Source organism: Pyricularia pennisetigena, chromosome 1, assembly GCF_004337985.1.
Source record: "Pyricularia pennisetigena strain Br36 chromosome 1, whole genome shotgun sequence".
In the NCBI taxonomy this organism is placed as follows: Eukaryota; Fungi; Ascomycota; class Sordariomycetes; order Magnaporthales; family Pyriculariaceae; genus Pyricularia; species Pyricularia pennisetigena.
The window spans coordinates 4,191,291-4,205,359 of record NC_043740.1 but is presented as its reverse complement, the minus strand read 5'-3'; the positions used below and the strand labels follow the sequence as shown (position 1 = coordinate 4,205,359).

Below are 14,069 nucleotides of genomic sequence, written 5' to 3'. Positions count from 1 at the left end.
TGGTGAGTTTCGCCAACAGCGCAAGGGTTCTTCTCTATCTAACCGGCTTCCCATGCTAAGAGCGATCGCCATCCCAATATCCTGACTAGAGACAAGACCAGCCGATAGTCTAAACACGCCATCCTCTACGTCCACTTGCTCCCCACGATCTTCTCTTCAGCGGTTGATCTGGCTTCCAACCCACGTTGTATTTTCCACCAAACTTCCACTTCTTTTCCCACTTTTCTGCTCGGCTAATGCTTCCTGCCTACATTCTGGGACCGCGAGAGAACTCGTGTCTAAGACTACCATACCTAACCTGCCTTTCATGCCATCAAGTCCCACCTGCTTGTCAACAATATACCTTCACTCCACAATAACTGTAAGTGGCTACATTAGTTCTGCAAGCCGTCGTCTATTATACTTTGTGTCTAGCATCAATGCACACCGCGAGGGCAGCCATAAACTCTCTGCATCATATGGCCAGCCCCAATAAATTGATGTACCAGTGCACACAACTTGATCCTAGATCGCCCGCAAGGTCAAAATAGACCTGGGCATTCTTTTCGACATCCAGCTAACACAATCATCAAAGACCCGGTAACAACTCTGGTAGCTCTTGACGAGCTTCTCTGCCATCCAACATGTTGTCTAAGATCGCGCGGTCATCTCGCTCAGTTGCGCCCCTTCACCTGAGGACCATCACACAGCGTGGTTTCCGTCCAGCCGTGCTTCCATCTATCGAGTCGGAAGTTCGCAAAGACTCGCGCAGGAAGATTTCTGGCTTGAATACAAATTCTCTTGACGCCGAGGCTGTCCCAGTAGTCGAGGAGCCAACCAAAGTTCCGAGGCGCATGGCGAGCTCTTACCCTTCCGCTCAGACCTCGCGAGCTTCTGTTACTAAGGCTGTTGGCCCTCCTACCGGAATCCTACCTGGCTCCAATACCGAGAACACAGGGAGGGGTCATCTCGAGGACTTCCTATTTGGATCAGAAACAAATCAAGCACAGAGCTTGGGAGACTCGTCTGCCCAGAATCCCACACAGGCTACGGTATCGTCGCAGCTGCTGCCGTCCTCGGAGACCGACTATGTGATCGACCCAATCACCAACCGGAAGGTTTATAAGGTTGAAACTCCGACCGCTTTGGGCGATGCTCTCGCTACGCCTGCCATCAAGTCGCAATTCTCTGGTGTAGAGTCAACGCCAAAGTCGGATCCATCCCCATTAGTCTACTCGCCAGTATTTGATCCCGAATTTCCCATCACACAACAGGAACTTCAGGGATATGCTCAGCCCCGTATGGATTCAGACCCTACCGGCAGCGACGGCCGCCGCAGTGGTAATGTCTACTGGCATCATGCAAATGGTGTCACCACCAAGGGCTACTTGAATATGTCAAATTCAGAAAAGTACGATGATCTATCAAAGTACAAGCCAGTCATGGAGAAAGCACCAATTACTCCCAAAGATCCCACCGAGGAATACCAGGACCTTGAGCAGTACCAGCCGGTGATGACAGGAAGGACTCCAGTTACTGAGAATCCATCAGCTGAGTACGAGGATCTGGACAAGTACAAGCCAGTGCTAGTGGAGAGGACTCCAGTTGCTGAAGACCCTTCGAAGGAGTACACCGATCTTGACCAATACACACCTGTGCCAGATGTCAAGCAGACGCCAAACCCTCATGAGAAGGAAGTCTACAAAGACCTTCCCGGTTATTCTGCGGCTCATCCTGACGTAGAAACTTCCCCAAACCCTTACGAAAAGGAAGCATACCTAGATTTGCACCTATACGCAATGGCTTTCCCTGACGTTGACGTCGCCCCCAATCCATACGAGAAGGAGGTCTACACCGATTTGCATCTCTACCAGGGGGGCTTTGCGTACTGCGAGCCCGATGGTAAGCCCCTGGCTCCAAACCCATGCGAAAAAGAGGCATACTCGGATCTGGACACATACTACGCATTTCGCTACAACGAACCCGACGGAAAGCCTACAGAAGCCAATCAAATGGAGAAGGAGAAGTACACGGACCTAGAACACTACTCTCAAGGCTATCGTGCCAGTGAGCCTGACGGCCGCTACGCGCTTCGGGATACCAATGTCAAGATGAGCGAGTCTGATCTTGATCGGGAAACAAAGGCCCTGAACATCGGCTACACTGAGCCTGGCTCAGAAGGTCCCATCAGCAAAGTCGCTCGTGCCGTGAGCAACATGTTCGTGAACAACACACCTCAGGTGTATGAAAGATCATGGGGCCTGACACGTGACGGCAACCTTTCGAATTGTAAAGATTTCAAGATTATCTCTTCCCCCAAATTGAATCGAGGACCCCAACTGACTGGTTCAAAAGAAGAAGCGGATGAGTACGGGTACACCCTCAAGCCTTTGGGTCTCGAAACTTCTTACGCAGACGAATGCAATGGGCGATCGACCTGGCCTACTTTTACTAGGATATACGGCATTCCTGATGGTGTTCCTCCTCCGGCTTCGGATGCTGCCAAGAGCAGAGATCTCTTCAACGCAATGCCATCCGCCTCTTCGCCGCAGCCATCTTCTACAACATCGTCTGCGGCCCCTTCGTCTGATTCAAACCCAACTTGTTCTTCTGTGTGTACAACTTACAAGGTTCTGGCATACGATCCAACAACACAAACAGTCGAGATGGCCCAGACAACATCAACAGTGTCTGATAACACTACAGGTCTGCCGCCATCAGAGGCATTGGTGCGGCTTGCGCATCCAACCAAGTTCTTCCCCTACTTCGCGCCTCTCCAAGATCAAGGATTCGAGATTGTGTCTGGTAGTGGCGATTTGCTGGTATTTCGAAAAAGCCGCCAAACTACACTCGTTGAAGAAGTTCCGTTTACACAAACCCCCCGCGTCAATCCCATCGACATGACTGGAGCGTCCACTGTTTCTTCGGCGGCGACGGCATTTCTGTCACCGACGGGGTTTTCCCGCTATGAGCCGGATCCCGATCCTATCAATGATCAGAGGCCGCCTCCACCACGGAGATTCCAGCCTGGAATTGGGCAGGGAGCTACCACCGTTCATACTGCAGAGCACTTCTCTTCGACTTGGTCGGAGACCAACAAATCGACCAAATCATCCCGGCATATCACGAAGAAAATCATAGTTGGAGCAAGTTCAGCTCTCGGTATCGCATACGCAGTCGCAGTTGTAGGCGAATTCTTCAAGTCCAACGATGGCAGAGGACCTAAGCGGTTGTGAGGATCCTTTTTTTTTTTTATCTTTTTGTTGCTTCTGCGAAATTCATTTGTCGGTGTTTCTTCATGGAGGCAGTAGACAATTACGCTTGGCCAGGTTTCCTATTGTTTTGCACTTGAAGGGTTATGTTATATTCCCCAAAAAATGGCGTTATTCTTTTAACGAATGGGACATGATGAATACGCTTTGCATCTTCGGCAGGTACGTGGGATTGTCGGATATTTTGCATAGGTTAGGCAGTTTTGGATCAACACATTCACAAGGTCTACTTTGGAAATGTTCAAAAGTGATGTTATCTGTAGCCGCGGAATATTGCATCATTTTTGACAGGTATTTCATTCTTCCTATTGGATATATTCATTTTGTTTGGTTCATGTTATGGCCATGTAAGCATGATTTTGAAGGCTGCAAAGCTATGCTCATGTAGAACTGCGACTCGCGATGTCAAGGGGAACAAGAACGAGAGAGAAAAGAGCATAGCAGTATCATTACGGTCGCACGTCCATTCAGGACGGAAAATACCCCAAAACCCGACCCGACGACACAACGTCATACAATAAACCCGGTCGCTTGCATTTGAGTGTTTGATTTCCAATGTCACATTTGCTGTGGATTCCTGCATGCCCTTTTCCAGTAAGAAACAACGGTCGATTTGGTCGATTTATTGAGGCTTCTCAGTGAACCCCTGGCCACCGGAGCTGTTGTCGCCGCCGAGCGCGCTCATCTGCATCGAACGTTTGTGCTCCTCCTTGGCGTAGCTCTGCCGGCGGTCGAGAGAGGGCTTCCACTCGGTCTGGGGTGGGGCCTGTTGCAGCTCCGACTGCTGCTTCTCGGTGGTTGGGGACGCGAGGGCTTCGCTGAGGTCGGCGGTGGCGGCGACGGCCTCGGCGGTCGAGGGCCTGTGCTGCTGCTGCTGGGCGGCGGACATATTGGTTGGGACTCGTGTGTGGGTTTGTTTGGGGGTTTGTCTGATTGGGAGGTTGGCTTCTTGGTACATTCAATATGTTTTTGTTCTCTCAAGATTTCTTTTTTGGATAATATTTTCAAGTATAGGTTCAGCGTTTGCAAGGGTAGGGTTGTTTTCGTTATATTTATTTTGGTGTTTTACTGATGATGTATGATGTGAAGTGTGAAATGATGCGTTCAGGATTGTTGTTGAGAGCTTGCAAGGACTTGAAACTGAAATGCCGGGACGGTGAGCTATCACGAGCTTTTGGTCATCGTGCAGCACTTGCCACCCCTTGACATCAGAGAGAGGTAAATCGATCCAACTCGCCTTCCCCCCAGGTCAGACACCAAGGCGGGGTAAAGTTTAGATAGCTCCTCCCCTGCGGAATGGTAGCTGGAGCGACACTCCAACCGTGGCCTGTCTGACTTCAGATTGAAATTGGGCGGCCATTGGATGTGGACAAGACAATTACGGCAGAAGAAACTGGTCCGATTGGCAACGGCCACCGCCATTCGCATGTGTGCGCACCTGGCAACATGTAAGAATTTATGTCGGTGTGCTTGGATGCCGCATGTAGTAATTGGCAGCAACAGAATGTAGACGGACAAAAAAAGATGGCGGAAAGCTCGTTACACATCCTCCGGCTGGGAGGCTGGTGGACTTGCATTGTTGTCCAAGGGACATTGCATTCATCTTGAAAAAGATTTAATTTCGATCATTTATCCCTGGCGGTTTATGAGGCATATTTTCCCCCACTCGTCCACCGGTACCACGATTACCTGCACAGGCTAGATGCATGTTAGGCTTAAGTGTCAGCGGTTAGCGGCCTGCGTTCCTGTTCCTCACCGGGCAAATCGAGTGGAGAAATGAAGGTAGTTAGGTAATCAGGTAGGCAGGTCGTGGGAATTATATGTTCGACATTGCTAATTTGATAATTGTAAAGAGAAAAAAAAAAGGAAAGAAAGAAAGACAAACCGCTGGAGTTGCAGATGGATGGCTGAGCCCTTTTTACGGTATGAGCTGATGGATCCATGTCTTCAAGTTTGCGCAAAACCGCTTGAGCAGGCATGTTTTGAATGTTGTCCGACGCGTAAAGTGGACAGAGCCAAGCCATGCATGTCAGGATCCGACACCAAAGAGTAAAAAGACCGGGAACTGTGGAACTAGGGGGAGTGTGCTGTAATGTTGGTGTAGAGGGTTTTGTCTTTGTAACGACCAATTATCGATTCACCAACATCGTACATCATGATCACCAGCAGTGTTGGTTGGTATTCATCCACTGGGAGAGGCCTGGAAGTCCAGACGCGTTTGCAGGGGTAAATGAAAGCTTCAATTGCGGATGATTACTATGGCAATCCATGATCATGGTGGTGCGGGCTGGATGGGTGGGGTATGCTGAGCTTCTGACGCGATTTTCCTGCCTGCTCGGCCCGCTTGTTCGCTACAAAGGTGGCTGGCTGCTGCAGAGACACGCGCCTTTCATTACAGCTCCGCCCAGCTCCGCCCATAGTCATAATTGTGCAATTGCTAAGCTAGGACGGCAGCGAAAGAGAAGTAATTGCCGAAGAGGATCGACCGGCCGACGGGTACAAGGAAAAAATATGTCTTGAAGAGAAGAAGTAAAATATTTGGGCTGAGGAGAAGAAGAAAAGCAAAGCGCTTCATACACCCTACTGTACTGTAGGTCTCTTCCAAACTCATATTTGTGAATTGAATGAAAGTAATTCACGTTGATACGTCATTTGATTAGCAGCTTATTTGGCACAATTCTTGAAAGCTAAGAACCCCTCTGCTCCGGTGCCTGTTCGGTGAAAGCAGGGTGGGTGCTGGCTGGCACGCGTGGTGGGCGAGTCAAATGAATGTGCACTGGCTGCACAACTCCACTCACGCCAAAAACGCGGTCTCGTTGCAGCAACCACCAGAGATCGCGTCTCGACTGGGGTTTAGATAGGCCGACCCAGCACACGCTACACGACGGGCACTTCCACGCCTTGTCGTGATCCGCTCCTTTAAATGCCAAATTCTCCCCACACCCATTTTCCTGGCCTTCTTTTGCGGCCATTGACTGTTTTGAACCAGCTTGGATTTTATTTGCATGAAATCGGGAGGCCACAAACTGCAACCTGTTTCTGATATCTTGTTCACCGGCCTGGCAGACTGTCGGTTTGTTTCGAACTTTCAGACCTGCGTTTCTTCATTGCTACGTCGATTAGTAGCGTTGCTACCTTTGAGATCGGTCAAAATTTACTTCCAGTACTTTGACGCGCTTTTATTACCACTTCACGACGTGTGGGCGTGGGCTGGTCGAATCCCACCACCCACCCAACAAGCACTACACATCACCGCCATTCACCAGCGTACCCGCAACCTCCGACGCCCAATTCTTCGAAACACACGTAGGTTTCGCCTCAATTCAGGACATGCTGGACAGTCTTCTATAAAAAAGAACAAAGGGAAATCAAATGGACTCTTCTCCGAGAAGCAGCAGGGTCGAGGAGCCCACGCTCCCAACAATCTCGGGAGTCAAGCGCCCGGCATCTTTACTTCCCGCCTTCGAGCCGCTCTCCTCCTCTCCAGGCCTTCCTAGGCCAGTGAAGAGGCAGGCAACCGGCAATGGAGCGTACATGTACCCGACACCGGTGCCGACTTCAAGCACCGGCATCCTCTCATCCTCACCACCACGTGTCGCCGGACGTCCCACGCAACGGAGCGTCTCCGCAGCCACGGAAAGGGCCCCCTTATCCGCAGTCCCGACCGTCGAGCTCAACGAAAACGGCGAGATGCTACTGATGGGCCGATCTAGCAACTCATCCCACTACCAGCTGTCCGCCAACCGCCTCATCAGCCGCGTCCACGTCAAGGCACGATATATATCCGCCGCATCACCGCCGGATCAGAATAAAATTGAGATTGTCTGCAGTGGTTGGAACGGACTAAAGGTGCACTGCCAAGGTCGGACATGGGAGCTTGCAAAGGGAGATACGTTCACGTCGGAGACAGAGTCAGCCGATATCATGATTGATGTGCAGGACGCTCGTGTCCTGATACAATGGCCCAAGAGGGCTGATAGCTTGGGAAATCTATCAGATTCGTCCTGGGAGGATTCACCGACACGTCCAAGAGCGGCTAGGAATGGCGCTGGAAGCTTACAATCCAGCCCGTTGCGTCGGCAAAGGCGAATGGTCTCCCCGGAGTCGCCGACCCAGAAGTTTGCTACCAGCCTAGGCTCGCTCGCCGCTCTGTCTAACGACCGGATCAAAATATATGAGGACCCGAGCAGTGAAGACGAGCAAGAGCTTCCCAAGCTGCCGTTAGAGGACGCCAACGCAAGCTTCATGACCGAAGCCACTAACAAGAGCTATTCGAGTGATCTCAGCGATCCTGAGGATGATGATCTGGAAAATGACCCTAATGAGGAGAACGATCCTATCGTGCATTCTTTTGGTCCCTTCGGTGCAAACCTGTCTGATCGCATGGCCTCCATTTTCGCGGGTAGCCCTACCAAGGTCTCCCGGCCGTCGCCGCATGCTGCACGCCGACCCCTCGCCAACAGCAAAGGAACGACTGCAGTCACTGCTGCTGCAGGTGCATTATCCACCGCCATTGTTTTCACTGGAGCATCTCGGAAAACTCAGCGCGCATCATCACCCAGCCCGGCTCAGGCCAGGGCCAGCAGCAAGCGCACAGAGACCACCCCGGCACCCGGCAGCAGCAGAGGGACACCCGCTCCTGCTGCCGAGCCGGCATTAGACCTATCCGCCTTTGACGTGCCGACCATCACCAACCACGTTGTTAACCAGCTTGCTTACTCACGGCTGCAGTCAACACCCCTTTCAGCCATCCTGAGCCATCTGCCTGCCGATGTCAAGCGGGATAGCAAGCTGGGCAAGAACGTGCTACGCCACATCATAGAAGAACAGATCGCATGCGTTGGCACCATCCCGAGGCAAGGCAAGGATGCTGCCGGCAAGCCTCTCGAGAGCGAGTACTATTACATGCCAGAGAAGGATGAGGATGAATTCCGCAGACTTGCGGTCACTGACGGCATGCGGAAGCCGAGCTTGAGGGCTTGTAGGAAGCAACACAAGGTTCGTTTGGATTCTCTTGCAATCCACCGGTATCACAAGCTGACTTGTTTTTTTTTTTTTTAAATATAGCAATACTATTGGAAACGGCCTAAGACTCCTTGAAAATATCAATTTCACATTGTTTTTTTTCGTTGTTTTTGTTTATAGGGCCGGCCTTTTCCATTTTCGTTGGCGGCGATACCCCTGTTTTCATTTTTACAGAGCCCGTCTCAAAAGTCGTGGTCATCTCGGCGTTTCCTCCATATCCCTGGGTCTATTATCGGGTTTATTTTCCTGTTGAGCTTTACCTTGTCTATAATGCCTTTTTCCCTTGTTAGCATAGCGCTAGGCGTCGTTTTCTGGTGATGGGTTTTGTGTCTATACACTGCGGTGCCTTTGCATATATGTGTTTGCTTTCAGTTAATCAACAAAGAAGTATATCTGGAATGTTTTCAAGTCGCGCCCATATCGTTGCTTCCTGCTGTTGGCTGAGGACAGCATGGATTCGTTTAGTCCAGGGCGGGGCCGATTATCTTGCCCTGTTGTGATAACAAATTGGCTGTTATGGAATTGGCAATGTCGTCATGATTTGGCATTGATTATTTCTAGACACGGCGCATGGGATTTCCTGAGCCAATCCTGCTCACATAGTATTTATTGTACCCTGGTGAAGTTACTCGCCCTTACGGACACCGGCATTCCGAATTTATTCGCGCCCGCCTCTGAGAATGCATATCGGGCACCAAACAATCCATTCTTTGAAATGAGGTTTGCTCCGGCTCATGAAGCCTGGCTTACGGTGGCATGTCGGTACTTTCATAATTGATAAAATCCTGATCACGGATCATGTCGCGTTCCTTCATTCACGCGATCGAGACCCTTCGTCGGCGATTGACCCGCAATTACCGGTTCCGCTCGGCCCCACATAACGCGGAGCGCGGCCACCAATCCTGGTTGCAGCTTTTTCACCGCTTTATGGCAGAAAAAAAAAAGTTCCCTGAAGCGCTCCAACCCCCACACTTGACTTGAAGATTGCTTGCAGCTGTTTTTGCGCCTTAGAAAATCGCGACAATACAGCGTTATTCACCCTCCAACTCCAAATCTTTCGCCCCATCCTCCCAGCACAAAGATTTCAACATGGGCAAGTCACTACCAGTCGCCAAGAAGGGGGAGACCTCAGTGGTGCCCATTTCTTCTGAGCAGGTTAGCCAGTTGAATACCCCATGGACGACATTCTCTAGCCGACAGCTCTTGCTAACAAAAACTCGGCGCAAAAACTCCAGACCCTCAAAGCCTCAAAAGCCCTTCTGTCACATATGCAAAAGGCCGCCAAGGAAGCAGCCGCATCCGCCGACAAGAAGAACCTTCTCGAAGAGTCCACCGAGGCTGAGACACCTATCTGGCTGACGGCGACGACAAAGCGCAACGTACGCGATACCAACAAGCTCAAGCCTGGTCGTGTCACGCTGCCGCACCCACTCAACCGAACAGACCCCGAGACTACCATCTGCCTGATCGTCGCGGACCCGCAGCGCTTCTACAAGGATGTCGTCGCCAGCGAGGAGTTCCCCGAGGCCCTGGGCAAGCGCATCACGCGGGTCGTTGACCTGAAGCACCTTCAGGCCAAGTTCAAGACGTTCGAGGCGCAGAGGAAGCTATTCTCGGAGCACGATGTGTTCCTGGCCGACGACAGGATCATTAACAGGCTGCCCAAAGCACTGGGCAAGACCTTTTTCAAGACTACGGCCAAGCGTCCCGTGCCAGTGAAGCTGCACCGGCCGGACAAGAAGGCCGACGGCGCCAAGTCCACGCCAGGGCAGAAGAAGGCCCAGAAGGAGCAGGGCAGCAGCGTCAAGCACGCCAAGTCGGCGGGCGAGATGGCCAAGGAGATCGAAGCTGCCGTCGGCGCTGCACTCGTGCACCTGACCCAGAGCACAAACACGGCCGTCAAGATCGGATACGCGGCCTTCACACCTCAGCAGATCGCCGAGAACGCCGAGGCGGTGGCTACCGCTCTCGTGGAGAAATTCATCCCGCGCGGCATTGACAACCTGCGTGCCTTGTACCTCAAGGGCCCCGAGACGGCGGCTCTGCCCATCTGGCAGACTGAGGAGCTGTGGCTGGACGGAGACAAAGATATTCTTGCCGAGGGGTCAGAGGAGCTCAAGGCGCTCGAGGCAAAGGAGAAGGCCAACGTGGGCAAGAAGAGGAAGGCTCCTGCTGTTGATGGGCAGTCGAAGGAGGAGGAGCAGGTTGATGCCGCGGCCGAGGTGGAGAAGCCAGCAAAGAAGAAGAGCAAGAAGGCAAAAGTGGATGCAGAGAGCAACGATGCCAAGCTGGACGCCCAGATCAAGGAGAGGAAGGAGAAGCTGAAGAAGCAGAAGAAGGCGGCCAAGGCGGCCATGGAGGAATGAGGGTGCAAGATGATGGTATTCGGGGGTCTTTTTGTGATGTGCATTTGCGGGCGTTTGGGCGTCTTTAGGTACAAAAGGTCACACTTGATACGTTTGTCATAATCCACGAAAACTGGTTCACATGTACGCAGTGAATCCGTCCCTGACACGGCACCACCCTCTGGGATTCAAGGTCCAGTGTTGAAGGCCCGGGTCGTTTCTCGATTCATCAGGACTAGACTGCAGTAGCGAGCCGGCGTACCATCTAGTGTCTTGGTCCTTGTTTTTTTCCATGCCCTGCGCCACCAGATGGGACCACGCCAACAAACTTCTTTTGTGTGCAGTCCCTCTTGGAAAGATCTATTCTTGCATCTTCCGCAATGACTCATTTGCTACCAACCAGCCCCCATTTTGGGCTTCTTTGATGTTCTTTTGCTGTGATTCAGGCTTTCAATGAAAGCAATAGTAGTCTCCATTCATTTTCGAACCACTGTCCTTGATTTTTATTTTCTCCGCCATTCTTATCGACGTTTCCAGCCACAGCATTGTTCGCCTCCTTGGACGGAAGACCATCGATTTTTCCTTTTTGCAGCCCACGAAAGCCTGCTTCTGCGCAACCCGGAAACAATCGCCCGTGATTCGCATGTTCTACACTGACAAAGCGGGCATGGCCAAATGTAATCGCAGAGGCCGCAACATAGACTCAAGCTCGCATCTATGAGCAGCTCGCGCGGCTACCAAACCATCTCTGTGTTGAAATGCAGCAAAGACGAGCTCGCAGATCTGTTGGGGTCATAGGCCTGTCAGGTGACGGGCGGGTTGCAAAGGCAAGCTTGGTTGGTCAAAGTCTCAGAGCTCTTTTTTTTTTCTTTAGACAGCATTGAAAGTTCGACGGCTCCCTTGGTGAGGGATGCAGGCACGTCCAGGATTGAACCGGCCAGGCGCTGGGCTACAAAGGTTCAGGCGACCAAAAACCAGTGAACCTAATGTGTAAACGCGCACCGTCTCGGCCATCAAGGTCGACAAGGTCAGTGGTCCCCGCAGGCATCAACAAGTCAATATTTCAAGGTTGGGNNGGTCAGGTCAAGGTTTGCTGTCTGTCGAGATGGGTTGTAGTTGTGACAAGCCACCGGAAGTGACGTGTGTAAAATGTGTCCCAATCGAGCTGCCACATCAGTTGGTTCTATTTTTATTTTTATTTTTATTTTTACACGCACAGTGACGTGTTGAGTTCATGCTGACATTTTTCCCTTGGGTGGGCCGGTGCGTCTGCCGTGGAATTCTTCTGCATTCGAACAGAAATCGGTAACGGTTGCGAGCATATTAGACGGGTGTTCATGACATTTATTACAGAATTCCGCATCAGGGGTCAGCTGGCTTTGTTTCCTGCTTATCAAAGGATTGATGCCCCTAGGGGTGTCTGCCAGGCGGTGATTTCCACGGATCTACCAGATTCTAGATGTTGTTTTTAGCGCGGTGACTGCTAATCCCACCCGCGATGCCAGGCTGCTTCACAAGAAAGCCATTTTTAAACAAGCGATTGTATGTTAAACAAAAAGTGTGTATTGCTATCCAGTTTGTAGTACTATGAGGAGCCCGACAAGATTTAGGCCGATTGGGATTATACTGGTGGATCAGCTGAATCCCTTGGCTTAAAAAGCATGTGCTTATTTTCCTTGTCCCAGGAATACACAAAACCTTTGTGCGTGAGGATTACCCTTGCTAGGATGTGATTACGGGGAGGAGCCGTCTCGTACTCCGGGTAATCCAGGCTAGGAGCATCAGCTTCAACCCATCCCCAGTAGTCGCCCTTTCGAGTCCAATGGTGATATCCAGTTCTAGTCCAGTCTTCAGTTGTCCGTATTTTTAGAAAAGAATCCTCCCATTTTTTGGAAATCACATGTTGGTTGTTCAAATCCAATTTTTTGATCTCGTCGTTTGAAAAGTCGATTTTAAATTTCCGATAATAATCGTTATACACATCATTGGTGTAGGCGAAAGAAACAGTTGTAAAAAGAAGTGTCTGGAGTAAGACGAAAGAAACCATCTTTGCAGTTGGTGAAATTAACCAATAAATATAACAGAGTGTTGCTTTTTTATTTTTGAAAAAATAGCTAAAAAACGGTTGTGGTGCTTAATAATTGTTATATGGGTTGCAAAAAAAGGTACAAAATATGAAACAAGTGAAAAAGGAGTTTGAAATTCGGACACAACTAGGTTGCAAAGTGAAGATAGGAACATTTTAATACATTTTACAATTCCCGTACGACTGGGTAAATATTTTGCAATTGCATAATGTGGAAACAAAAAAAAAAGTTATATTTAAAATCATCGGCCCGCCAAGTGGGGTCTGTGACTATAACAAACTTTTCAGTGTCTCTGTAATTGGTTCTCGGTGACTTTAGACTGATTCTCGAACGGCTTTTGGTCTACTGTACGAATTATAAGTGTGGGTTTGTAACTTGGATACTAGGATGGATCGCTTTTGCTAATAAATAGTGTGCTATTAATATTTTTTTTTTCTTTTTCCTTTTTTACTTTATATACTTTATTTACCTTTTTTACTTTTTTTCACTTTTTCTAGTGTGTTCCAAATGATTGTAAATTATTTCAAGTGCAACCCTACTTTTAATTCTCTGTTCTTTCCCATTTTTTCTTTACCCTCCGGATTTATCGATTTCGAAAATGCGCACGTGCCATAGGCATACACGTATGCTCCAAAGTGGCACACTAAGCTTAATTAGAAGGCAGACTTTCTGTTCTTGGTGTTGGGAAATCTTGGCGGTGTATAGACATAGGAGGGAGGCGATACGGCATTGTTGCTCCTTTGACGCCTTCCTACACAAAATGAGCCCTCGCACATAGAAAAATATGAGGAAAAGTCAATAGCAAAGGACCGTATAAATATCTGTAGACCCCAGCAAGAATTCGGGGGCGGGTTTCCATAGACGCGGGCTGTGTGCTATCGTCGTCAACTCCGCCAGCTTGCCAGCTACAAAATGTCAAGTACGTATTTTACCCGCAGCAGGATGCGAAAAAATTCTCGGTCAGTCCTGTAGAAACGTAGTCGTGGTTTGCTCCGACAGTACCTTTCTCATGTACAAGAAGCAGCTTGTGTCCTGCGGACAGTTCTTCAGAGCGGCTTTTGATGAGAGATATATATGTTCGAGGTATCATTGCACCAATCCTACTATTCTAGTGGATGTTTGAACAGGCGGGCACTGACATGATTCAAATCATGCTCGACAAAACACAGGAAGCCATCACATCAACAATCACCCTACCAGAAGTTGCTGCCTCCCGGCTCCCTCAATCTTGAAGCCCTAGTCTACTTGCTAGTCCTGTTTGCTATTTTCGTTGAAATTGAGTTAATTAACAATCATAATCTCTAAAGATAAACGGACAAGTGACTGGAAGACTGGTCTAGTTTACTTCCATCTAATCTGGT

At 49.9% G+C, this 14,069-nt stretch overlaps 4 protein-coding genes across 4 annotated transcripts; 3 read left to right on the top strand and 1 right to left on the bottom strand.

Moving 5' to 3' along the window:
* Positions 1-623: 623 nt before the first annotated feature.
* On the top strand, positions 624-3,215 carry PpBr36_07788 (uncharacterized protein; the record flags this gene model as incomplete). Its single annotated transcript, XM_029894923.1, has 1 exon — positions 624-3,215. The coding sequence occupies one exon, from the start codon at positions 624-626 to the stop codon at positions 3,213-3,215; it is 2,592 nt and encodes an 863-aa protein (XP_029747808.1).
* Positions 3,216-3,873: 658 nt separating this feature from the next.
* Positions 3,874-4,209, bottom strand: PpBr36_07787 (uncharacterized protein; the record flags this gene model as incomplete). Its single annotated transcript, XM_029894922.1, has 1 exon — positions 3,874-4,209. The coding sequence occupies one exon, from the start codon at positions 4,207-4,209 to the stop codon at positions 3,874-3,876; it is 336 nt and encodes a 111-aa protein (XP_029747818.1).
* A 2,414-nt stretch (positions 4,210-6,623) lies between these two features.
* On the top strand, positions 6,624-8,351 carry PpBr36_07786 (uncharacterized protein; the record flags this gene model as incomplete). Its single annotated transcript, XM_029894921.1, has 2 exons — positions 6,624-8,249; positions 8,319-8,351. 2 exons carry the CDS (start codon positions 6,624-6,626, stop codon positions 8,349-8,351), a joined length of 1,659 nt encoding a protein of 552 aa, XP_029747817.1.
* A 1,014-nt stretch (positions 8,352-9,365) lies between these two features.
* On the top strand, positions 9,366-10,642 carry PpBr36_07785 (uncharacterized protein; the record flags this gene model as incomplete). Its single annotated transcript, XM_029894920.1, has 2 exons — positions 9,366-9,431; positions 9,512-10,642. 2 exons carry the CDS (start codon positions 9,366-9,368, stop codon positions 10,640-10,642), a joined length of 1,197 nt encoding a protein of 398 aa, XP_029747816.1.
* Between the last annotated feature and the right edge of the window lie 3,427 nt (positions 10,643-14,069).